This window comes from Elephas maximus, chromosome 3 (assembly GCF_024166365.1).
Source record: "Elephas maximus indicus isolate mEleMax1 chromosome 3, mEleMax1 primary haplotype, whole genome shotgun sequence".
Taxonomy (NCBI): domain Eukaryota; kingdom Metazoa; phylum Chordata; class Mammalia; order Proboscidea; family Elephantidae; genus Elephas; species Elephas maximus.
The window spans coordinates 109,808,136-109,835,441 of record NC_064821.1 but is presented as its reverse complement, the minus strand read 5'-3'; the positions used below and the strand labels follow the sequence as shown (position 1 = coordinate 109,835,441).

The 27,306-nt window shown below is 39.5% G+C and overlaps 1 protein-coding gene across 6 annotated transcripts in view; it reads right to left on the bottom strand.

Annotated features, from left to right (window-relative positions):
- Positions 1–27,306, bottom strand: part of UBE2U (ubiquitin conjugating enzyme E2 U) — a 206,790-nt gene that overhangs the window by 110,636 nt on the left and 68,848 nt on the right. For 3 of the 6 annotated variants that reach the window (XM_049879482.1, XM_049879481.1, XM_049879484.1), the window contains one exon: positions 17,977–18,191. The exons of 1 other annotated variant lie outside the window; for it this stretch is intronic. In XM_049879482.1, coding sequence (XP_049735439.1) covers positions 18,007–18,191 — 185 coding nt within the window. In that variant the 3' untranslated portion in view covers positions 17,977–18,006. Of the gene's footprint in view, positions 1–10,563; positions 10,605–17,976; positions 18,192–25,333; positions 25,402–27,306 lie in introns of those variants that run through there. 2 more of the 6 variants (XM_049879485.1, XM_049879483.1) reach the window with 2 other exon arrangements.

The following is a 27,306-nucleotide window of genomic DNA, read 5'->3' as shown; positions in this document are numbered from 1 at the left end:
GTGTGTTGCTATGATGCTGAACAGATTTTAACAGAGCTTTCAGACTGAGACTAGGAAATAAGGCCTGGCAATCTACCTCCAAAAGTCAGCCAATGAAAACCCTATGGATCACAAGGATCTGATCTACAAACAATCATGGAGATGGCACAGGACCGGGCAGTATTTCGTACCATTGTACATGTGGTCACCATGAATTGGGAGCCGACTTGACAGCAGCTAACAACAACCCCTAGCACCTAGTTCGACGCCTGGCACATGAATGAACAAATGAAGACTTTTTTTTTTTTTTCCAGTTGTAGGGATTTATATTGATTCATCTACCCTTTCTTTGGTAGATTGCAAAAATGGCCATAACTCTTTATGCCCTTTGCAATGTGGCTTTACAGCTCCTCCCATCCAGACTTGGGGTCAATTTGCCCTCCCTTCAAATCTGAATTGGACTTGTGACCTGCTTTGGCTAATACAATTTAGCAGAAGCAATGGTGTGCCACTTCTGAACCCAGATCTCAAGAGACATTGAACACTTGTGCTGTCATTTTGGAAACCTGCCCAGTCACCCTGCGAACATGCCTGCACTGGTCTGTTGAAGGATGAAAGTTTAATTAGAGCAAAGAGACTGTCCCAGCTGAGACTCCCTAGATGAGCCAGACTTCAGCTAAGCCTGAAGCTGACTACAGACACATGGGTGAGCCCAAGTGCTATGAGGATAACTAAGAAGCAGAGCCCAACCCAAATTGACACAAAGAATTGTGAACTAAATAAATGGTTGTTGTTTTAAGCCCTGGCATATTGGGGCAGTTTGCTACCCATCAAAAGTCAACTGTGATACACTACTTGAGCCCTTCCTTCTGTGATCAACAAATCAGCTACCACGTTTATAAATGCTAGCCTGGATATTATGGGGGTACCACTTGTACCCCAAAATAGATAACCCAAGTCCACAGAAAGATTGTATTTATGACTTTGGAGCAAAATAATCTAATAAGTTTGGGGAAAATCATGAGTTGCTTTTAATGTAGAAATTCATACATATATATATTTTAATTCACATAATCTTTTTTTTTTTTAATTAGAAGACAAATTGAATACGGAAGACAGTGTCTACTTGAATCTAAGCTTTTCAAGTTCTTGACGAAATTCAGATTGTTTTTTTATTCCCAAATCTTTCATCTTAATGGAATTCGCTTTGGTTTTCTGTTCTGTTTTTTTATTATTTTTTTGTTTTTGCTTTTTGCCAGGCTGAGATGGGATAAGATTTAGATGCTCTCACCCAAACAAGATAGCATGCTTTTTTGTAAGTTAAGTAAAAGTTTACCTTCATTTAGTTATCTCGAGAGTCTGAGAATGTTCTTCAGATTTCCTTCGATACCAGTTCTCTTTTCATTTTTGCCAAATTCTTAAACTTTTCTGATTCTCTCTTCTACAATTGGATTTTTTAAAATATGAAGCAATGGCATTGGACACTTATTTTATCACTGAGGCAATCGACCGAGGGCCCAAAGTTGGAGGGATTAGACAATTAAGTCTCAGAATGTTCTTATTTATAGAGTGAAATCAGCTCGGCAACTCAGAGCTTTTCTCACATGGCTAAATAAAACCAAAAAAACCCACTGCCGTCGAGTAGATTCTGACTCATAGCGACCCTATAGGACCGAGTAGAACTGCCCCATAGAGTTCCCAAGAAGCGCCTCGCATGGCTAAATGCTAAATGCTAAATCCTGCTCCCCCGCAACCCCCCCCATCCCCAGCTCCAGGACACTGTAGTTTGCTGCTCTTTGATAATTAACTAAATATTGCTCTTGATCAAAGAGTTCCTTGTTCTACCTACATGCTGACTAAAAAACAAAAAAAGCCAAACCCAGTGCCCTCGAGTTGATTCCGACTCATAGCGACCCTATAGGACAAGGTAGAACTGCCCCACAGAGTTTCCAAGGAGCGCCTGGCGGATTCAAACTGCTGACTCTTTGGTTAGCAGCTGTAGCACTTAACCACTATGCCACCAGGGTTCCCGACTAGGTCTCTTGAATTCTAGACCTGCCACTTATACCAGATGGGGATGTTAATACATCTCTTTCTGGACTGCCCTGGGCCTGACCATCCCTGACTTCCGCAAACCTGTGTTCTGGAGTGATCTGATTGAAGCACATTGTATCACGGGTTACCCAGCAGTTTATGAAGCGTCAGTGGACTATCTACATCATTGAAGCCCATAAATTCTGAAATACAGTACTGGCCTAATCATCCCACAATCTCTTGGTTCTAAATTATTTTATCACTGTGAAGAAATTACTTCAGGAGAACCCTGCCTTAGGACTCCTTTTATATCTGGTGGTTTCATGGAACAAGTTAAAGGCCCCTGTCCTGGGTTGCCCAGGATGTTTAGTCACTTAACCAAGATGTAAATGTTTAAAATTCCTCTAGTCTCTATTCTCTGTCTCCCATCCCTTTTGAAGTAAGTTGAACATTTTGGAAGTGCAATCAATATATGTATTTACCTACTTTCTTGCTTAATTAATTAACTTATTTATCATCATTCATTCTCTCCATTATCACTTATTAATGCATTTTAAATCTGGCAAGGATATCACGGAATAACTCAGTGAAACTGAAATGAATGAACTCATGGATAATTTATATTATCAATATAACTGATTTTCTAGCAGTTTTGGTTTCTAACATCGAAGACACTGAATCATCTTGAGGTAGCCCTTTGTCCTGACGAAGAATTAGCAGCTGGCATCAGTCCTCTACTATCTTCTCCTCCTCTTCCTATCTTTAACACAGAGGTGATGTCTGGCGCTTTAGCAACCATCTTGTAATCATGAAGTGAAAGGCACAACAGCAAAAGCCAATACCCTAAACATGATAGAACGGAAAGATGAGAAAAGCCTGGTCTTTAATGGCAACATGGCATAGCTAGCTGGACCAATGCTGGCAACTACCCACCTCAGAGCTTCTTGTACGAGAAAAAATGAATCCCTACCTTTCTAATTCTCTGGTAGGTCTTCTGTTATTTGCATCTAAATGTGGGGAAAAGTTTACTTCCAGTGGACACATCATATGAGGTTTCAAGGCGATGATAATTTGAATATTATCATTCCCTTGTTAATACCCCTCAGCACTGAAATGTTATTGTTGTTAGGTGCCGTCGGGTCGGTTCCAACTCATAGCAACCCTATGCACAACAGAATGAAACACTGCCCAGTCCTGAGCCATCCTTACAATTATTGTTATGCTTGAGCTCATTGTTGCAGCCACTGTGTCAATCCACCTCGTTGAGGGTCTTCCTCTTTTCCGCTGACCCTGTACTCTGCCAAGCATGATGTCCTTCTCCATGGACTCATCCCTTCTGACAACATGTCCAAAGTACATAAGATGCAGTCTCACCATCCTTGCTTCTAAGGAGCATTCATTCTGGTTGTACTTCTTCCAAGACAGATTTGTTCATTCTTTTGGCAGTGCATGGAATATTCAATATTCTTTGCCAACACCACAATTCAAAGGCATCAATTCTTCTTCAGTCTTCCTTATTCATTGTCCAGCTTTCACATGCATATGATGTGATTGAAAATACCCTTGGGTCAGGCGCACCTTAGTCTTCAAGGTGACATCTTTGCTCTTCAACACTTTCAAGAGGTCCTTTGCAGCAGATTTACCCAATGCAATGCATCATTTGATTTCTTCACTGCTGTTTCTATGGCTGTTGATTGTGGATCCAAGTAAAATGAAATCCATGACAACTTCAATCTTTTCTCCATTTATTATGATGTTGCTCATTGGTCCAGCTGTGAGGATTTTTGTTTTCTTTATGTCGAGGTGTAATCCATACTGAAGGCTGTGGTCTTTGATCTTCATTAGTAAGTGCTTCAAGTCCTTTTCACTTTGAGCAAGCAAGGTTGTGTCATCTGCATAACGCAGATTGTTAATGAGTCTTCCTGCAATCCTGATGCCCCATTCTTCTTCATATAGTCCAGCTTCTCAGATTATTTGCTAAGCATACAGATTGAATAGGTATGGTGAAAGAATACAACCCTGACGCACACCTTTCCTGACTTTAAACCAATCAGTACCCCCTTATTCTGTCCAAACAACTGCCTCTTGATCTATGTAAAGGCTCCCCATGAGCATAATTAAGTTTTCTGGAATTCCCATTCTTCGCAATGTTATCCATAGTTTGTTATGATTCACATAGTCGAATGCCTTTGCATAGTCAATAAAACACCAGTAAACATCCTTCTGGTATTCTCTGCTTTCAGCCAGGATTCATCTGACTTTAGCAATGATATCCCTGGTGTCACGTCCTCTTCTGAAACTGGCCTGAATTTCTGGCAGTTCCCTGTTGATATACTGCTGCAGCCGTTTTTGAATGATCTTCAGCAGAATTTTGCTTGCATGTGGTATTAATGATATTGTTCTATAGTTTCCACATTCAGTTGGGTCACCTTTCTTGGGAAACCCTGTTGGCATAGTGGTTAAGTGCTATGGCTGCCAACCAAAAGGTTGACAGTTCAAAACCAGCAGGCACTCCTTGGAAACTCTATGGAGCAGTTCTACTCTCTCCTACAGGGTTGCTATGAGTTGGAATCGACTCGATGGCACGGCAGCAGTGAAATAGACTATGATTTATTTTAAAAATATTCAACTTAATTATCATGCATACACTTAACCGAAACAATCTTAGTTATGTAGTTTGAATTCAAAATGGGCAGCAACTTGTGAGCTTGTGATGTATCATATATGATTTTCTCCTCTGCAGAAAACATTTTTCCCTATCAGCACAGCATTGTTAACACAAGCCAGTTGTTGAGACATGCAAAAAAACCTCAGGCAAGCAGGTTGAATGTTGTAATTGTATTTGTTACAACAGATTTCGACTTGTAAATAGAATTATCCTCGGTCGTTTGAGTGATCACTTTTCATTTGAATTCCAGTCTGGTTTCTAGAACTCAGGAGTGAGATATGCAGAGCCAGGGAGAAGGTCTGGACACTCAGGCCACGAAGAAAAGCTAACAGGGGCTGGGGGTAGTTGGTCAGATAGTAGAGGCGTATGGAACACATAAAATCAGCCTTCAGATCTATTAAAGGATATTGTTCAGAAAATGAGAGCCAAGTGTTCTCCATCTTTTATGATGAAAACCCCAAATCAAATGGGTTTATGTTTTTGCGTCTGGGAATCAGATTAATCAAAAAGAACTCCCTCCTGGAAGGTGGTTAAGTATTGGAATTGAATATTTAGGTAAGGTTTGGGATATCACTGTCTGGAGGCATTGATTTAAATTATGGGTCTCCAAGAAAAGGAAAAAAAAAACATGAATATTAAATTCTGAATCTCTACGCCCTTTTGTTAACTGCCAGATAACAGAGATGTCCATCGACCCCATTGACTTTTTGGGGACACCAGTGGCCTGTAGGTAAGGAGGTAAAGGCTGTATAGGTGGGCAGACAGGCCCTGGCACCTTCTTTCTGCCAATCCCTAGAGAATCCCTTCCCCCTCAGGTATGAGGTGGAGCAGCTCACACTGGATGCCCTGATGTCTGCAAGTCATTACACAAAAGCCAGGCTTCTCTTTGGCAACAGCATGGTTTCTGTGTGGTCCTGCCTAAAGGCAGTGGTGAGGACTGATTTCTCCAGGTTGGTTCCATGATTTTATTTATCTACGTGCATAATTTGCAAGCTCTGGGTTGTTTTCCTCTTAGTAAACCTTTCCTAGTACTGAGTAAACATCTTTCTGGGGAGGGTCAGCAAAGTATTCCTGCTCTTAAAAATCCTCATGTGCCATAAAAGCCTTTAAAGCCATAACAAGACTTCTGCCTAACTTCTAGGGGAAAATGTCAGTGCACCTTAATTTAAGCCTTGGGTACTTAAACAGCAGCTAACTGGTGCCATCTGGAGGGAAAGAGGAGTTTAAACAATAAAACAAAACACATTTCAGGCCTAAGGTTATAAAAACATAAATTCAAAGATTATAGGAAATTTAAAGAAGTGAAACTTCCTGCTTCCTTTCTCCTCCTTTCTGCCCTGGATGACCCTGGGCCTATCACTAGGGGCCCGAGGTCTCATGTTCACACATGACAGCTTTAGACACATTGTCTCCAAATGAGGCTAGGCACTCAGACATGGACCTTCACTGCACAATGAGACTTCTTGCCATTACTGAATGGTACGACTTGTCACACCATGTTAATTAATAGTTTAAATAAAGCCTGAATTATATTGTGTCTTTAAGTGACATGTACTGATCATCTTCATCAGAATCACCTGAGGGGGTTTAATAAACCTGGAGATTTCTGGGCTTCGGTTCAAGCCTTCTCAAACTGAACTTTTTTCCTTCTGCGTGGGATCAATTACTGGAAGGAAGAGAAATTTGTTTTTATTTTATCAGTAATATATAGTGCTTACTATGGTCAGGCGGCACCGTGGGCGCTTCACAAATAGTAATGTATTGATTCATTTAGTCTTCACAACAGCCATAGAAACCTAAGTGCTAGTATTCATCATTCACTGATAACGAAATCAAGGCACAGAAAGGTTAAGTAACTTGCCTAAGGTTACACAGCATCTGGCTACCCCTGGCAGCTTGGCTCTTCAGTGTGAGCTTCTAACCACCATGCCATTGCTACCTCTCCTGGATTAAATTGTAGAAAATATTCTCAACTGGAATTAAAAAAAAAAACTTTTATTTCTGCCTTCATCTATTTCAATATATTTTTTCTATTTGTACCTAAAAATAGCAACTATGAACATAATTACAGCCTGTTAATGAAAATGTTGTATGATATGATAGGGAATGTTAAAATGATCAACATTTTCTCCTCTTTGCTTTGGATTTATTGTGGGGAAATAGCATTTAGCAATGTAATTAACATATACTGAATATTCATTATGTTGATATTCTGTTTTAAGTGATTACCTTAGTCTTTTTGTTTTAACTTTATTGTGTTTTAGGGGAAAGTTTATAGTGCAAATTGGTTTCTCATTCAAAAATTTATAGACAAATTTTTTGTGACTTTAGTTGCAATTTCCACAATATGTCAGCATTATCCTCCTTTCCCTGTTTACCCTGAGATCTCTGTACCCATTTATCCAGTTTTCCTGTCCCTTCCTGTCTTTGCTTTTGGGCAGGTATTGCCCATTTGGTCTCATATACTTGACTGATCTAAGAAGCACATTCCTCACATGTGTTATTGTTTGTTTTATAGGCCTGTCTGATCTTTGGTTGAAAGGTGGACTTTGGGAGTAGCTTCAGTTCTGAACTAGCAGGGTATGTGGGGGCCATGGTGTAGGAGGTTCCTCCTGTCTCTGTCAGACCAGTAAGTCTCGTCTTTTTATGTGAATTGAATTTTGTTCTACATTCTTCTTCTTCTCTGGACCCTCTACTGTGATCCCTGTCAGAGCGGTCAGTGCTGGTAGCTGGACCCCATCTAGTTCTTCTGGGGTCAGGCTGGTGAGGTTGTGGTTCATGTGATCCAATAATCATTCGGACTAATACTTTTCTTGTGCCTTTGGGTTTTTTTTTTTTTCTTTTTTTTCATTTTCCTTTGCTCCAAATGGCATGGGACCAATAGATGTATCTTAGATGGTCACTAACAAGTTTTTAAGATCCCAGATGCTACTCACCAAAGCAGGATGTAGAACATTTTCTTTATGAACTATGTTATGCCAGTTGACCTAGATGTCCCCTGAGACCATGATCCCCAGCCTTCAGTCCCTTAATTCAGTCCGTCAAGGTGTTTGAATGTGTCTTAGGAAGCTCTATGACTTTGCCTTTATCAGGTTGTGCTGACTTCCCCTGTGTTGTTTGTTGTCTTTCCCTTCACCAAAGTTAGCATTTATCTACTATCTAGTGATTTCGCCTCCCCACATCTTCCCTGGGAATCATCAAAGATTGTTTCTTCTGTGTGTAAACCTTTTCTTGGAGCCTGGTGCAGGCAGTGATTAAGAGATCAGCTGCTAACCAAAAGGATGGCAGTTTGAATCCACCAGCTGCTCCTCAGAAACCCTATGGGGCAGTTTTACTCTGTCCCATAGGGTTGCTGTGACTTGCAACCGACTAATTGGCAACGGATTTTTTGGTTTTTTTGGCAACATTCTCTTGGGTTTTTAGAATAGTGGTTTCAACGACATTTGTCCTTTTATGATTGGCTTATTTCACTCAACATAATGCCCTCCAAATTCAACCGTGTTGTGAGATATTTTGTGAATCCATCATTGTTCTTCATTGTTGCATAGTATTCCACTGTGTGTAGGTATCATAGTTTGTTTATTCATTCACCTATTGATGGGCACTTGATCTTTTCGCTATTGTGAATAATACTGCAATGAACACGAGTGTGCATATGTCTGTTTGTGTGATGGCTCTTTTTTCTCTAGGATATATTCCTAGGAGTGGAATTGCTGGATCATATGGTATTTCTATTTCCAGCTTTTTGAAGAGGTTCCATATCGTTTTCCATAGTGGTTTACCATTTTATGTTCCTACCAGCAGTGCGCAAAGCTTCCAAACTCCCTACAACCTCTCCAAAATTTGTTATTTTCTGTTTTTTTTTAATTAGCGCCAGTAATGTCGTGGTTAGATGGTATCTCATTGTAGTTTTGATTTGCATTTCTGTAACGGCTAATGGGAGCCCTGGTGGCACCGTGGTTAAGAGTTCAGGCTCCTAACCAAAACGTTGACAGTTTAAATCCACCAACTGCTCCCTGGAAACCCTAACAGGGCAGTTCTACTTTATCCCATAGGGTCACTATGAATCAACTCGACGGCAACAGTAATGACTAAGGATTACAAGCATCTCTTCATGTGTCTGTTAGCCACCTGAATTGTCTGGTTCTATCCTTTGCCCGTTTTTTAATTGGATTATTTGTCTTTTTGTTATTGCTCTAGCTAGGATTTCCAGCACTACGTTAAATAGGAGTGGTGATAAAGGACATTTTTGTCTTGTTCCCATTCTCAGGAGGAATGCTTTCAGCCTCTCTCCATCGAGAATGATGTTGACCATTGGTTTCATGTTTTTTACCAAACCAGCCCCCCTGCCGTTGAGTCAATTCCAACTCATAGTGACCCTAGAAGACAGAATAGAACTGCCCTATAGGGTTTCCAAGGAGCCCTGGAGGATTAGAACTGCTGACCTTTTGGTTAGCAGCTGTAGCTCCTAACCACTACGCCACCATAGATGCCCTTTATTATGTTGAGGAACTTCCCTTCTATTCCTGTTTTATTGAGAGTTTTTATCAGGAATGGGTGTTGAACTTTATGAAATGCCACTTCTGTGTCAATTGAGATGATCATGTGATTCTTTGGTTTTATTTATGTGGTGGATTACATGGATTAATTTTTTAATGTTGAACCATCCCTGCATACCCGGTATGAATACCACTTGGTTGTGGTGTATTATTATTATTTTTTATATGATGCTGAATTCTGTTGGCTAGAATTTTTGCATCTGTATTCATGAGAGATGTTGGTCTGTAATTTTCTTTTTTGTGTGATGTCTTTGCCTGGCTTTGGTATCAGGGTTGGGCTAGCTTCATAGAATGAATTTGGGAGTATTCCTTCCTTTTCTACGCTCTGAAATAGTTTGAGTAGTACCGATGTGAGCTCTTCTCTGAATATTTGGTAGAACTCTCCAGTGAAGCCATCTGGGCTAGGGCTTTTTATTTCTTTTAACCTCTTAAATGTATTCTCTTGTTATGGGTCTGTTCAAATTTTCTATCTGTTTGTGTTAGTTTCGGTAGGTAGTGTGTTTCTAGAAATTTGTCCATTTTCCCTAGGTTCTCAAATTTGTTGAAGTATATTTTTTCATAGTATTCTGTTAGGTATGGTGAAAGAATACAACCCTGACACACACCTTTCCTGACTTTAAACCAATCAGTACCCCCTTGTTCTGTCCGAACAGCTGCCTCTTTATCTATGTAATGCTTCAGCCTTCAGTATGGATTGCGCCTCAACATAAAGAAAATAAAAATGCTCACAACTGGACCAATGAGCAACATCATGATAAAGGGAAAAAAGATTGAAGTTGTCAAGGATTTCATTTTACTTGGATCCACAATCAACAGCCACGGAAGCAGCAGTCAAGAAATCAAAAGACGTATTGCATTGGGCAAATCTGCTTCAAAGGACCTCTCGAAAGTGTTGAAGAGCAAAGATGTCACCCTGAGGACTAAGGTGCACCTGACCCAAGCCATGGTATTTTCAATCATATCATATGGGTGTGAAAGCTGGACAATGAATAAGGAAGGCCAAAGAAGAATTGACACCTTTAAATTGTGGCGTTGGCGAAGAATATTGAATATACAGTGGACTGCCAAAAGAACGAACAAATCTGTCTTGGAAGAAGTGCAGCCAGAATGCTCCTTAGAGGCAAGGATGGCGAGACCACGTCTTACGTACTTTGGACATGTTGTCAGGAGGAATCAGTCCCTGGAGAAGGACATCATGCTTGGCAGAGTACAGGGTCAGCAGAAATGAGGAAGACCCTCAACAAGGTGGATTGACACAGTGGCTGCAACAATGAGCTCAAGCATAACAACGATTGTAAGGATGGTGCAGGACCCGGCAGTGTTCCGTTCTGTTGTGCATAGGGTCGCTATGAGTCGGACCATACCTAACAACAACAACAACAACATTCTGTTAGGATCCTTTTTACTTCAGTTGTGTCTGTTATGATGTCCTCCATCTCATTTATTATTTGGGTTATGTGCTTTCTGTACTGTTTTTCTGTAGCCAGTTTGGCCAAAGATTTGTTGATCTTTTCAAAGAGCCAACTTTTTGTCTTGTTGATTCTTTCTGTTGTTTTTCTATTCTCTAGATGGCACTGGGTTGGGTATTTCACTTATTTCTGCTGTAATTTTTATTGTTTCCTCTCTTCTGGTGGCTGTGGGCTTCTTTTGCTGTTCTCTATTTGTTTAAGTTGTAGGGCTAACATTTAGATGTTGGCCCATTCTTTTTTTTTTTTTTTTTTTGAGTACTTTTATTGCTATAAATGGACCTCTAAGCACTGTCTTTGCTGTGTCTCAAAGGTTTTGGTATAACATATTTTCATTCTCATTTGACTCTAGAAATTTTCCATTCCCTCTTTGATTTCTTCTATAACCTGGTTGTTTTTAAGCAAGGTGTTATTCAATTTCCATGTATTTGATTTTTTCCCTTGCTCTTCCTGTTTTCAATGTCTACTTTTATGGCTTTGTGATCAGACAGAATGCTTTATATTATTTTGATGTTTTGGATTTTATGGAGAGTTGCTTTGTGGCCTAAAATGTGGTCTATTCTGGAGAATATTCCATGTGCATTGGAAAAGAATGTATACCAGACTCTAAAATTTTGCCAATTAGGTCAGGATGAAATGGTGTCTCATTGTTTTGATCTGCATTTCCCTGATTACTAGGGAGATTGAGCATCCTTTCATAGTTTTATTGGCCATGGGATTTTTATCTTCTGAGGATTGCCTGTTCATTTCTTTTGCCCATTTTTCTCATTGTATTGCTTGTCTTTCTCACATCCATTATTACAATTGAATTTTAGGAGGTGTAAATATAAATCTTTTGTGGTTATATTTGTTTCAAATATCTTCTCCTAAACTGTGTTTATATCATCTTTTATTACACAGAGTAACATCTATTTTTCTTCATTCCTTCATAATTTCAGTACGTTGCCTAAATAATTCCTTGCCTACCCTGCTCATAAGGGTAGTTCCTTATATTTTTCTGTAATAGTTTTAATGAATTGCTTCTTATACTTACTACTGTCATCCAACTGGAAATTATTTTTATGAATAGTGAAATGTAGGGATCTAATTTCATCTTTTTGTACAAGGGTAGCCAGTTGTTTTAGCACTATTCATGAATAGTCCATCCTGTCCTCAATGATTTTTAATACTTCCTCTGTCATACAAATTCTTGTAATATTTGTGTTCTATTGACCTACTTGTCTAACTTGACACCAAAGTTCCACAGTTTTATTATAACTCTATGTCTTGGTGTTTGATAGTATATGTACCTCCCTTTGTCTTGGTTATTCTTGACTCTTAAGATCAGCTTGTCAAATCCTGCTCCCCCAACCCCCCCCCCAAAAAAATCACATTAATATATCTTTTGCAATTATTTACAATTTATAGATTGAGGAAAATTAATATCTTTAAAAATATTCTTCATCTCCTTTGTGAACCTGTTATAGTTCGTCATTTATTTAGGTCTTCTTTACTGCCTTTAAGTAAATGTTTATAATTAACTTCTGTAAAGACTTTAACATATTTTGTTAGAATTCTTCCTAGGTATCTTAGATCTATTTTTAGTTATTGTGAATATACTGTTCTTTTAAAAAATTACATTTATTAAATTGATGATTATTGGTCTATAGGTACATTGATATGCAACAAACTGGTTCAATTCTTTTATTAATTCTAATAGTTTTTTCAGTATAGATGATTATATTGCCTGCAGTTATGATGATTGTTCTCTTTCTTTTCAATCCTTATTCCTTTTATTATTTTTTCTTATCATACTCTTCTACCTAGGTTCTCTAGTACCAGGTTGAACAGAATAATGGTGAAGGACATCCCTGTAAGTTCTAGGTTTTTTTTTTTATTATTTTACTATTTTTTATAGTTGTACTTTAGATGAAGGTTTATGGAACAAACCAGCTTCTCTTTAAACTATTAGTACACATATTGTTTTGTGACATTGGTGCCCCTTTTATCATTTTAATGTTGGTATCATTTACAGATTGACATCTCTGTTTCCCTATTTTAAGTCTTTTAGCTTTATTACCGAGAGTTTTTCACCTAGCTTGGTATCTGGCTGATGCTGCCCTGTGTCCCAATTGTTGTCTGATGTTGTTGGTTCTCTAACCAAAGGACTCCCTTAAATATTTCTTGTAAGTTTGGTTTTGTTTTTACAAATTCCCTTAATTTCTGTTTATCTGGAAATGTATTAATTTTCTATTGCTGTGTAACAAATGACACAAATTTAGTGACTTAAAAGAACACACATTTATGATGTCAGTTTCCATGGGTCAGGAGTCTGGGCGTGGACTAACTGGGTGCTCAGGGTCTCACAAGGCTGAAATCAAGGTGTCAGTTGGGTTGCATTCCTTTCTGGAGTTCAGGCCCTTTTCAAGCTCACATGGTTGTCAGCAGAATTCAATTTCTTGTGGTTATAAAACCAAGGGTCCTGGGTTTTTTGCTGGTTGACAGTTGGGGACTGCTCTTAGCTTCTACAGCCCACCCACAGTTTCTTGCCTCACAACATGGTCCTCTCACCACAAGGCAGTTTACTTCAAAGTCAGCAGGAGAATCTCTCTAGTCTACTATGATGGAGTCTTATATAACCTAATACAATCACAGGAGTGACTATCACATCCCCTTGCCATATTCTAGTGGCTAGAAGTAAGTCATGGGTTCTGTCCACACTCAAGGGAAGGGGATTATACAAGGACATGGCTCGTTGTGGATCACCTCAGCAACTTTTATATTTGTAATAGCCCCAAACTGAAAGCAACTCAAATGTCCTTCAACAGGTGAATGGATAAATACATTGTGGTATATCCATACAGTAGAGCATTGAGTCAGAATTGACTCAATGGCTGTGGGTTTTTTTGTTTTGTTTTGAAGCATTACTCAGCTTTCTCTCTCTGCTAGCTCTGGAGGAAGGTCCTTGTCTCTTCTGAGCTTCTGCTCATGGTTGATCTTCATGTGGCTTAGTATCTGTCTTCCCTCATCTCTGCTTCTTTCACTTGCTTGTTTAATCTCTTTTTTTTTTATCTCAAAAGAGATTGACTTGGGACATACCCTACACTAATACTGTCTCGTTAACATAACAAAGAAAACTCATTCCAAAATGGGATTATAAACACAGGTTAGGATTTACAACACATTTTGGAGGGACATAATTCTACCTATAACAGCCATAACAACCACAACAACACAGAGAGAGAGAGAGGAGAAGGAATTATTTTAAAGAATTGGCTTATAGGGCTGTGGGAGTTGGCAAGTCCAAAATCCATAGGCTAGGTGATGGCTGGAAACTCTGGCAAGATAGCTATGTTATAGTCTTGAGACATAGTCCTTCTCCCCTGGGAAACCGCAGTTTTTGCTCTTAAGGCCTTCAGCTGATTAGATGAGACCCACCAACATTATGGAAGGTAATCTCCTTTACTTAGGGTTAACGGGTTTAAATTTTAATTATATGTAAATACCGTCATAGACCAGTGTATTATCAAACAACTGGGCAGCATTAGGCTAGCCAAGTTGACACATAAAATTATCTATCTATCTACGTAATACTGTGAAATCTGGGGTAGGGTATGTGGAGTGCAGAGAGGGCTTTGTAAAGATGATAGCCGAATTGAGTTTTAGAGCATAAATAGGAGTTAGCCAAATGAAGAAGGGAAAAGGCAGTCTAGGCAGAGGAAATGGTATAAGCTAAGGCAGGGAATCAGGAAAGAGCATGGTATATGTGGAAAACTATAAGGTGTTTGGTAATATTAGGCACAGGGTGGGGAGTAGTGGTGGATGAGTTCAGAGAGGACAGGTGAGGGCAAACTCATGGAGGGCATTATGATTTGGATGTTATCTATTAGGCAAAGAGTTTCTGAAGGGTTTTAGGAAAATGAGTAGTATATTCAAATTTGCCTTTCAGGTCACTCTGGAGATATTGTGGAGGAGATAATACTGGAGGCAGATAGATTAGTCAGATAAGTATAATCCCATCTACAGATTAAATGGAAAGTGATGGTAAGGACAGGGATAAGAAGATGGATTTAAAACATTAAAAGATAATATTGCAAGTCTTGGTGATTAACTGGTTATAAGTGAAAGTGAGAAGTCCACAGTGACCCCAAGTTAGTATCTTGAGATGTTTCCATTAACTAAAAGAAGTAACATAAGAAGAGGAAGGTGGTCTGGTGGGGTTGGGAAGAAGAGAAGAAATGAGTTTAGGCTGGGACTTGTTGAGTTTCATAAGCTTGGGAGACACAGAAGTAAAGATGCCTTTTTTAAAAAAAAAAAACCTTTTTAGGAAGGTAGAAAAAAGGTCAGAGTAAGAATATAGGTGGGGGTTAAAACTCTGATAGTAGCAAAATTGCTACATGAAAAATAGAGAGAAGAGCATTGGGCTGGAACCCAAAAGAAAATTTTACCAAGGGCTGGGGATAGAAGGAAAATGCCTGTTGGAGGCCCAGAGTGAATGACCAGAGATATAGGGAAGGTAATTAAATAAACTACCCTGTACTACTGATTGTCTTTTTCCAAAGACTTGTTCTTTACCCTACTCTTCTCCCACAGGCCTCCCTCCACACCCAGGTCTTAAGGCTACAGGAAAAGTAAGCAACAAGTGCAATTTCTTTGTCCTGAAAGAGATTTTGTAAACTTAATAAAAAAAAAAATTTATTTATTTATTTATTTTTTTTAGAAAAGATAAAATCTAATATGTGGTAACTAATATCAAGTACTCATACTCTGACTCATAGCAACCCTAGGGGTAATATCAAGTAGAGAAAGAGCCCCGGTGGCACAGTGGTTAACTGCTCAGTTGATAACCAGAACTTTGGTGGTTCGAACCCACCAGCCGCTCAGCAGGAGAAAGATGTGGCAATCTGCTTCCATAAAGATTAGTTTTGGAAACCCTATGGGGCAGTTCTACTCTGTTCTATAGGGTCACTATGAGTCAGGATCTGCTCTATGGCAACAGGTTTTTTTTTTTTTTTTTAACGTCAAAGAAGTACTTTTGGTTGACTCTCATGATCTCTTTGGGTTTACTTTCTTAGCAACTGCTGTTTATCTGTTTACAGACCACATGTCTGTCCTCTTATAATGCAGCCAGAGAGGAGTCAGAAGCCTGGTGTCAGCTAATGTGACCATCAACCAAACATCTCTCAACTACTGTTATGGATTGTGTGCCCCCAAAATATGTGTTGTAAATTCTAACCCCTATACCTGTGGTTGTAATTCTGTTTAGAAATAGGTTTTTCTGTGTTATGTTAATCAGATGATATCACTGTAGGGTGTGTCTTAAGCCAATCACTTTTGAGATATAAAAGGAGCAGATTAGGCACAGAAGCAAGAAGTAAAAATAAATGCCAAGTAAAAATAGATGAAGATCTCCAAGGAACACCAAGAATGTTAGCGAAACTGAGACAAGGATTTTACCCAGAGTAGGCAAGGAGAGCCTTCACCTAGAGCCAACACCCTGAATTCAGACTTCCAGCTTCCTAAATTATGAGAAAACATATTTCTGTTTGGTAAAGCCACCCACTTGTGGTATTTCTGTTACAGTAGCACTAACAAAATAAGACAGTCTATAGTTTCACTGAGGTATTAGATGGGCCATTCAGAATGGCTATTTTCATTGGGTGTAAAAATAACTCTCTTAATTATCAAGTCAGGTGGGCCTCATATAATTGGCTCATGGCTGTGCTGTGACACTGACAAAAAGAGGAGGAAATCTGTGAAATCTCAGAATTTTGTAGTTCTGGTTGGGACAAAGAACGGAAGTATCAGGCACTGTAATCAGTTGCGGCCCCTGTTGTCTTTACTGTCATGGGCAAGCTTGGAAACATCCCGCTAGCCAGGGCAGTACCAAGAGAGTAGAGTACCTGTAACAGAGCTTTTCCTTTATTTCATAGGAACGACAATAAACTTCTCTAGAAATGATGGGGGAGAGACATATTTATAACTAGATCTAAGGACAGACATATGTGTACGTATGGTGTTCGTGGGGAGAGGTTGTGTGTGTAGATGGGTAAGCCTCAAAACAAGTGTCTCTGAAGGCAAGACAAAAACATTTCAAAAAGAAAAGAGTGGTTAGTAATATCAAATATAGTCTAGAGGTCCAGTAAGATAAGGAATCTATCAAATTTTTGCCAGTATGGAAATTTTGGTGATAATAGCAAATTTTAGTGGCATGGTATGAGCAGAAGATGAAGTACAATGGAGGTTCAGTGGTAGAATTCTTGCCTTCTGTGCAGAAGACCCCAGTTTGATTCCCGGCCAATATACCTCACCTACAGCTACCACCCATTCCTCAGTGGAGGTTTGCATGTTGCTATGATGCTGAATAGGTGTCAGCAGAGCTTCCAGACTAAATACACTAGGAAGAAAGACCTGGCAATCTATTTCTAAAAATCAGCTAACGCAAACCCTATGGATCACAATGGTCCGATCCCCAGGCAGTGTTTTGTTCCATTGTGCATAGGATCACCATGAGTCAAGGGCTGACTCGATGGTAGCTAACAACAACAGCATGAGCCAAAGAGAGATTTTATTGTGCAGTAAGTGCAAATGTAAAGTAAATTAAAGAAATAAAGAGAGCAAAGAGTAGACTACTATTAAGAAGTCTGACTAAGAAAATACAAGCGAGCTAGTGTTAAAGGGATGGAGATGCCAGGTCAAAGGTAGAGGCGTATTATAGGAGAAAGCTGAGCATACTTACAGGCTGAGACAACACAGCAAATGGAAAGGGAGAAAGTGAAGATATCAGAAACTAAGGGAAGAGTCGATCAAGATCTAAGCGAAAACACAGCATGTACTTTGGGAGAAAACAGTAGAGGGACAGTATTAAAACGGTCACCTCTCATCCCCTGAGCATACAGGGCATAAGAAAAGAAACTGGGCAGGTGTTGAAAAATGTATAGGTCCCTTTACTTGGATAATGTCAAGCCTCTGAAGCTCCAAAGTGGTCCCATTCTATCCCAGCCTTTTCCTGACCCACATTCTGCCTGCCAAAACTCCTATCCAGTTGCCTAACAACAGTGGGCATATAATGCCACTGACTATAATACAACAGCGAATACCACTAGCTTTGTTAGCTTACTTCCGAACAAAGAAGTAGAGGTAAGGAAAAAAAAAAAAAAAATCAGAACAACAATATTCAGTGACTTGAAGTTATATTTGTAATCTGTACTTGCAGTGAAAAGATGAGACCGAGTTGAATGGAACCCAAATTCTCAAAGTCAATCCATGAAGCCAATTGTGATTGATGCTGTTTATTTTTTTAAAATCTAGAGTGTTAGGTTTAATCCTCTAAAGTATTTGTATTGAGAGTGTTGGCCCAGGAGACAAGATCTTCCACTTCTTCTTCCCATGACATATCGGAGCGTTCATACTCTGGTGGTGATAGTTCACCCTCCCATACCTTCACTTCCTCAAAAATCTTTGCAACAATATCTGTTTCCATTTGTGACTCAGGAGAAGCTTTATCTATGGTGTGAAATATGAAAAACAGAAATTCAATAGACATGGAGGAAAAATGGGAAAAAGAGAAGCACTCATGGTTTTGGGGGTTTATAAAGTGCATTTGTTGCATAATGCTCTAAGATCACCTGAATGAAAACAAGCTACTTTTTCAAACTTTCTAAATTTCACATTTTGCAATTAACTTTATTCATCATGAATCATTCTTTCCATTTTGCTCAGTCTTTTTATGTTTTGTTAGTTCATTCATTCAACATACTGAGTCCCTGTCAAGTGTAACAGAAATACAGTGTATATGAAGGGAAAAGGTGTTCGTGAGCTAATAGAGGAGAAAGTGCTATATGAGCTTAAGGAGGGAATCACTATCTCTGGGAAATAACAGGAGAACTTCCTAGAAAAAATAAAAACAGACTTGGACTTTGAAACATGAGGAGCAATTTACTAAACAGAGAAGAGCAAAGAAGGGAGTTACAAGTGCTTTTGATGGAGGGAACAGCACTAAAGGTTATCAGACTTGTCACTTCAGCATTTAGGATGGGCCAGGTGCTGTGCTAAGCATTCTATGTGTATGACATTATTTAACTTAGAGAAAAGCTTCCTGATGGGCAAGTATTATTAACCTTATTCTACAGATGAGGAAATTGAGATTAAGTGACCTGCAGTAACTTGCCCAGAGATACCTAGCAAATAATAAGATTTAATCCCATGGAACTGTAAGGAGCCCTGTATAGCCAAAGCAATCTTGAAGAAGAAGAACAAAGCAGGACGCACACTTCCCAATTTCAAAATATACTGTAAGGCTATGGTAATCAAAACAATTTAGTACTGGTATAATATTAGCCACATAGACAATTGGAATACAGTTGAGAATCCAGAAATAAACCCATGCATCTATGGTTAACTGATTTTTGACAAGGGTGTTAAGTCATGCAGTGGGGAAAGAATAGCCTCTTTAATAAGTGGTGCTGGTACAACTGGATATCCACATGCAAAGGAACAAAGCTGGGCTCATATCTGACGTCAAACACAAAAATTCACTCAAAATGGATCAAGGACTTAAATATGAAAGAACTAAAACCATAAGATGAATAATTTATTGGTCTTGCAAAGTTCTATCATGCTATCTCTGACATCATTTCCATAACCAAGGCCATATTTTCCAATTACTGACCCTTCTTTGTTTCCAACTTTAGCATTTCAATCACCAGTAATTGTCACTGCATCTTGACTGCATGTTTGATCAATTTCAGACTGCAAAAGTTGGTAAAAATCTTCATTTTATCTTTGGCATGCAATTTATAGACCACCTCAAGAAGAGATTCGACGCATTGAACACTAATGACCGAAGACCAATGAGTTGTGGGATGACATCAAGGACATGATACATGAAGAAAGCAAAAGGTCATTAAAAGGACAGGAAGGAAATAAAACAGCAAAATGGATGTCAGAAGAAACTCTGAAAGTTGCTCTTGAATGAAGAGTAACTAAAGCAAATGGAAGAAATGATGAAGAGCGGAACAGAAGATTTCAAAGGGCAGCTCAGGAAGACAAAGTATTATAATGAAATATGCAAAGACCTGGAGATAAAAAACCAAAAGAGAAGAACATGCTTAGCATTTCTCATGCTAAAAAAAAAAAACTGAAGAAAAAATTTAAGCCTCTAGTTGCGATATTGAAGGATTTTATGGGTAAAATATTGAACAAACCAGGAAGCATCAAAGGAAGATGGAAGGAATTCACAGAATGACTGTACCAAAAAGAATTAGCCAATGTTCAACCATTTCAGGAAGTAAAATATGATCAAGAACAGATGGTAGTGAAGGAAGAAGTCCACGCTGCATTGAGGGCATTGGCAAAAAACAAGGCTCCAGAAATCAGTGGAATATCAATTGAGATGTTTTGACAAACGGATGGAACGTTGGAAGCGCTCACTATTCTATACCAAGAAATTTGGAAGACAGCTACCTAGCCAATTGACTGGAAGAGATCCATATTTGTGTCCATTCCAAAGAAAGGTGAAAAAATGTGGAAATTATCAAACAATAATATCACACAGTAGTAAAATGTTGGTGAAGATAATTCAAAAAACAGTTGCAGCAGTACATCGATAGGAACTGCCAGATATTCAAGTCAGATTCAGAAGAGGACATAGAACCAGGGATATCATTGCTGATGTCAGGTGGATCTTGGCTGAAAGTAGAGAATATCAGAAAGATGTTAGCTGTGTTTTATTGACTATGCAAAGGCATTTGACTCTGTGGATCATGACAAGTTATGGATAACATTGCAAAGAATGGGAATTCCAGAACATTTAATTGTGCTCCTGAGGAACCTGTACTTAGACCAAGAGCCAGGCCTTCGAACAGAACCAGGTGATACTGTTTAAAATCAGGAAAGGTATGTGACAGGGTTGTATCCTTTCACCATACTTATTCCATTTGTATGCTGACCAAATAATCCAAGAAGCTAAACTATATGAAGAAGAATGTGGCATAAGGATTGGTGGAAGTCTCATTAACAACCTGCAATATGAAAATGATACAACCTTGCTTGCTGAAAGGGAAGAGGACTTGAAGCAGTTACTGATGAAGATCAAACGCTACAGCCTTCAGTATGGATTATGCCTCACCATAAAAAAACCAAAACCCTCACAACTGGACCAATAAGCAACATCATGATAAAGAGACAAAATATTGAAGTTGTCAAGGATTTTGTTTTGCTTGGATGCACAATCGATGCCCATAGAAGAAGCAGTCAAGAAATCAAATGACATATTGCACTGGGCAAATCTGCTGCAAAAGGCCTCTTGCAAGCATTAAAAAGCAAGGATATCACTTTAAGGACTAAGGTGCACCTGACCCAAGCTGTGGTATTATCAGTAGTCTCACAAGCATGTGAAGGCTGGATAATGAATAAGGAATACTGAAGAAGAATTGATGCACTTGAATTATGATGTTGGCAAAGAATATTGAATATACCATGGAGTGCCAGAAGAACAAACAAATCTGTCTTGGAAGAAGTGCAGCCAGAATGCTCCTTAGAAGTGAGAATGGCAAGACTTTGTCTCATGTACTTTGGACATGTTATCAGGAGGGACCAGTCCCTGGAGAAGAACATCATGTTTGGTAAAGTAGAGGGTCAGTGAAAAGGAAGACCCTCAATGAGATGGATTGACACAGTGGCTGCAGCAATGAGCTCAAACATAGCAGTGATTATAAGGATGGCACAGGACTAGGCAATATTTCATTCTGTTGTACATAGGGTCTCTATGAGTTGGAACCAACTCAACAGTGCCTAACAACAGCAACAAAACCATAAAACTCCTAGAATAAAACGTACAGGTATTGTTTTGGGATCTAATTTTTAAAAATGATACAACACCGAAAGCACTAGCAACAAAAGAAAAGGATAAATAAATTAAACTTCATCAGTTTCAACTACTTTTGTTGAACAAAGAACTTTAACCACAAAGTGAAGAGACAACCTACAGACTAGGACAAAATTTTTGGAAACCATGTATCAGATAAGGGTTTAATTTCCAAAACATATAAAGAACTCCTACAACTTAACAGCAAAAAGGCAAACAACCCAATTTAAAAAATGGGCAAAAGATTTTATAAAGAAGAAATACCAATGCCCAACAAGCATATGAAAAGATGCTCAACATTATTATCAACTGTTGTTGTTTGCCATCGTGTTGACTTCAACTCATAATGACCCTATATGACAGAGTAGGACTACCCCATAAGATTTCCTAGTCTGTAATCTTTATAGGAGCAGATCGTTAGATCTTTTTTCCCACGGTATCACTGGGTGGGTTCAGATCATCAATATTTTGGTTAGTAGCCAAGCACTTAACTATTGTACCACCAAACCACAAAACTGTTGCCATCAAGTCAATTCTGACTCACAATTACTGTATAAGACATAGTAGAACTGCCCCATAGGGTTTCCAAGGAGCAGCTGGTGGATTTGAACTGCTGACCTTTTGATTAGCAGCCGAGGGCTCCATTGCACCACTAGGGCTCCTTAAAAAACCCATTACCCTCGAGTCAGCTTAGACTCATAGCAATCTTATAGGACAGAGTACAACTTTCCCACAGGGTTTCCAAGGAGAAGCTGGTGGATTCACACTGCCAACATTTGTTTAGCAGCTGTAGCTCTTAACCACTGCACCACCAGGGCTCCCCAGGCCTCCTTTGGGAGATGCAAATCAAAACCACATTGAGATTGGTGAAGGGTAAGACAGTACACAATATTGGGGAAGCCAGCACAAGTTGTCCAAGGCAAGGTCATGGAACTCCACAGACGCATCCAATCTCCCTGAAGGACCAAATTACTGGGCTGAAGGCTGTGGGAACCAATGTCTCAGGGAACATCTAGCTTAACTGGTATAACACAGTTTACAAAGAAAATGTTCTACATTTTACTTTGGTGAATAGCATCTGGGGTCTTAAAAGCATGTGAGTGGCCATCTAAGATACTCCACTGGTCTCACCCCATCTGGAGCAAGGGAAAATGAAGAAAACCAAAGACACAAGGGAAGATTTGTTCGAAGGACTAATGGACCACAACTACCACAGCCTCCACCACCCTGAGTCTAGCACAACTAGATGGTGCCAGGCTACCACCACTGACTGCTTTGAGAGGGATCACAACAGAGGGTCCCAGACAGGGCTGGAGAAAATGTAGAACAAAATTCTAACTCACAAAAAAAGACTAGGCTGACAGAGAACGGAGAAACCCTGAAAATATGGCCCCTGGACACCCTTTTAGCTCAGTAATGAAGTCACTCCAAAGTACGACCTTGAGTATATCCCACCTGAATTTAGAGACCATATCAAGAATAGATTTGATGCACTGAATGCTAATGATCAAAGACCAAAGGAGTTGTGAAATGACATCAAAGACATCATACATGAAGGAAGCAAGAGGATACTAAAAGGACAGGAAAGAAAGTAAAGACCAAAATGGATGTCAGAAGAGACTCTGAAACTTGCTCTTACAAAGAGTAGCTAAAGAGAAAGGAAGAAATAATGAAGTAAAAGAGTTGAACAGAAGATTTCAAAGGGCTGCTCAAGAAAACAAAGTAAAGCATTACAATGAAATGTGCAAAGACCTGGAGTTAGAAAACCAAAAAGAAAGAAATATGCTTGGCATTTCTCAAGCTGAAAGAACTGAAGAAAAAATTCAAGTCTCAAGTTGCAATATTAAAGGATTCTACAGGGAAAATACTAAATGACACAGGAAGCATCAAAAGAAGATGGAAGAAATACACAGAGTCACTGTACCAAAAAGAATTGGTCAACATTCAACCATTTCAGGAGGTAGCATGTGATCAAGAACTGATGGTACTGAAGGAAGAGGTCCAAGCTGCACTGGAAGCCTTGGTGAAAAAGAAGGCTCCAGGAATTGACAGGATACCAATTGAGATATTTCAACAAATGGATGCAGTAGTGGAAGTGCTGACTCATCTATATCAAGAAATTTGGAAGACAGCTAGCTGGCCAACCAACTGGAAGAGATCCATATTTGTACCCATTCCAAGGAAAAATGATCCAACAGAATGTCAAAATTATTGACCAATAACATTAATATCATATGCAAGTGTCATGGATTGAATTATGTCCCCCCAAAATATGTGTATCAACTTGGTTAGGCCATGATTCCCAGTATTGTATGGTTGTCCTCCATTTTGTGATTGTAATTTTATGTCAAAAGGATTAGGGTGGGATTGTAACACCACCCTTGCTCAGGTCACTTCCCTGGGCCAACGTAAAGGGAGTTTCCTGGGGTGTGGCCTGCACCACATTTTATCTCTTAAAAGACAAAAGGAGAGGGAAGCAAGCAGAGAGTTGGGGACCTCATACCATCAAGAAAGCAGGACTGGGAGCAGAAGGTGTCCTTTGAACCTGTGGTCCCTGTGCCTCAGAAGCTCCTCGACTAGGGGAATATTGATGACAAGGTATCTTCCTCCAGAGCTGACAGAGAAAGCCTTCCCCTGGAGCTGACACCCTGAATTTGGGCTTATAACCTACTAGACTGTGAGAGAATAAATTTCTCTTTGTTAAAGCCATCCGCATGTGGTATTTCTGTTATAATCGCACTAGATAACTAAGATAACAAGCAAAATTTTGCTGAAGATCATTCAAAAGCAGTTTCAGCAGTACATCTACAGGCAGCTGCCAGAAATTCAAGAGGATTCAGAAGAGGACATAGAATGAGGGATATGATTGCTGATACCAGATGGATCCTGGCTGAAGGCAGAGAATACCAGCAAGATGTTTACCTGTGTTTTATTGACTATGCAAAGGCATTCGACTGTGTAGATAATAACAAATTATGGATAACACTGTGAAGAATGGGAATTCCAGAACACTTAATTGTGCTCATGAGGAACCTGTACTTAGATCAAGAGGCAGTCATCGTTGGAACAGAACAAGGGGATACTGCATGGTTTAAAATCAGGAAAGGTGTGCTGCAGAGTTGTATGCTTTCACCATACTTATTCAGTCTGTATGCTGAGCAAATAATCTGAGAAGCTGGACTATATGAAAAAGAATGAGGTATCAGGATTGATGGAAGACTCATTAACAACCTGCGATATGTAGATGACACAACCTTGCTTGCTGAAAGTGAAGAGGACTTGAAGCACTTACTGATGAAGATAAAAGACCACAGCTTTAAGTATGGTTTACACCTCAACATAAGGAAAACAAAAATCCTTACAACTGGACCAATAAGCAACCTCATGATAAACTGAGAAAACATTGAAGTTGTAAAGGATTTCATTTTTACTTGGATTCACAATCAACACCCATGGAAGCAGCAGTGGAGAAATCAAATGACATAGTGCATTATGCAAATCTGCTGCAAAAGATCTCTTTAAAGTATTAAAAAGCAAAGATGTCACTTTAAGGACTAAGTTTTGCCTGACTCAAGCCATGGTATTTTCAATCACCTCATATGCATGTGAAAGCTGGACAATGAATAAGGAAGACTGAAGAATTGATGCCTTTGAGTTATGGTGTTGGTGAAGAATATTGAATATACTATGGACTGCCAGAAGATGGAACAACTCTGTCCTGGAAGGAGCATAGCCAGGATGCTCCTTATAAGCCAGGATGGCGAGACTTCATCTCACATACCTTCGACATATTATCAGGAAGGATCAGTCTCTGGAGAAGGACATCATGCTTGGTAGAGTACAGGGTCACTGAAAAAGAGGAAGACCCTCAACAAGATGGATTGACACAACGGCTGCAACCATAGGCTCAAAAAAAATCAAGTTAACAACAATTATGAGGATGGGGCAAGACCAAGCAATGTTTCATTCTGCCGTACATAGAGCTGCTATGAGTCAGAACAGGCTCAATGGTACCTAGCAAACAACAACAAGCTCTTCTCAGGATGGATCCTGGTTATTCTCCCACTTAAATTTTATTTTTTTAATCTTAAAATAATTTAATTATGTGAAGATGTTAAAATCTGATTGGTGGTCTCTGATGATTGCAAAATTGTTTATTTCCATTCACTCCTATACTAGCCTAGGTTCAGTTAGAAACACAGAGCCAGTACAAGTAATGCAAGAGTAGGGGTTTAATGTAGTAATTAGGACTTATACAGTTGTGGGAGGGCCTGGGGGAGTAAAGTTCTGGAATGGTACAGCTGGAGAACTGGCAAAACAGTCACCATCTACTTTAGTATGATGTATTGACATGAGTGGGAAAACCTAGAGTTCATGGGGAAGTTCAAGGAACTGCACACATCTAGAGGGAACACAAATTATGAGTTCATGGAGATATGGGTAAAGCCACCACGTCTGTGAAATGAGAGTTTGTGAAGAGATATATGAAACTGCTGCATCTGAGGAAGTCTCCATGCCTGAGAAAGCCACCATGCTTGACACATGCAGCTTCTCCAAGGCCACTTTTTCGCTTCCACCTCTATGATAGTTAAGGTTGTGTGTCAGCTTGGCTGGGCCCTGATTCTCAGTTGTTTGACAGTTACGATGTAGTTTGGCAGTCATATGATGATGTGATCACTTCCATGATGAGATCTGATATAATGTGATCACCTCCATGATAGAATCTGCTGTGAGTAGCCAATCAGTTGAAAGGGAGTTTCCTCAGGGGTGTGGCCTACATCCAATATAGGTGGACTTTCTGGCAAGGCCCGTGGGCTTTTGCTCGCTCTGGATCCCGAAGCTGCTCCTGTTCATCTGACCTCTGGTTCTTGGGAGACCTAGCAGCTTACCTGTGGTCTGAGTTCCCAGTCTTGGGTTCACCAACCCTGATGACTATGTGAATCAGGAGAAGCCTCCAGCCTGACCCACAGACTTGGGATGTTCTAGACTCTATAACCTCATGATCCATTTCCTTGATAGAAATCTATCTACATATTTATACGCTTTACTGGTTTTGCTTCTCTAGAGAATCCAGCCTAAGACAACCTCCTAAATCTCATGTGAGTTTTTCTCGTTGGCAAGCTATAACCCTCTCTGAACAAGAGAAGACAAATCCATACTTGGTGAGGCATACTTCCTTTTGATATTTTGTGTAAGTTTGCTATTGGTACATAATAAATCACCAAAAAATCTCAGTGACATTTGTTCAGGTCACATGTCTGCAGGTCAGCTGTGGGCTGGCTTATGTGGGCTGGGGATGGCTGGGAAGCTAGGCTGGGGAAGCTCTGCTCTGTTTCTCTCATCTTCCTCTGTAACTAGAGGGCTATCCCAGGCATATGCTTGTGATGACAGCAGAACGAAAAAAGAATAAGCAAAGTCACACAAACCATTTTCAAACTCTAAACACATCACACCAGTAGATCAAGAGGCAGTTGTTTGGACAGAACAAAGGGATACTGATTGGTTTAAAGTCAGAAAAGGCGTGCATCAGGGTTGTATTCTTTCACCATACCTATTCAACCTGTATGCTGAGCAAATAATACGAGAAGCTGGACTATATGAAGAAGAATGGGGCATCAGGATTGCAGGAAGACTCATTAACAACCTGCATTACGCAGATGACACAACCTTGCTTGTCAAAAGTGAAAAGGACTTGAAGCACTTACTAATAAAAATCAAAGACCACAGCCTTCAGTATGGTTTGTACCTCAACAT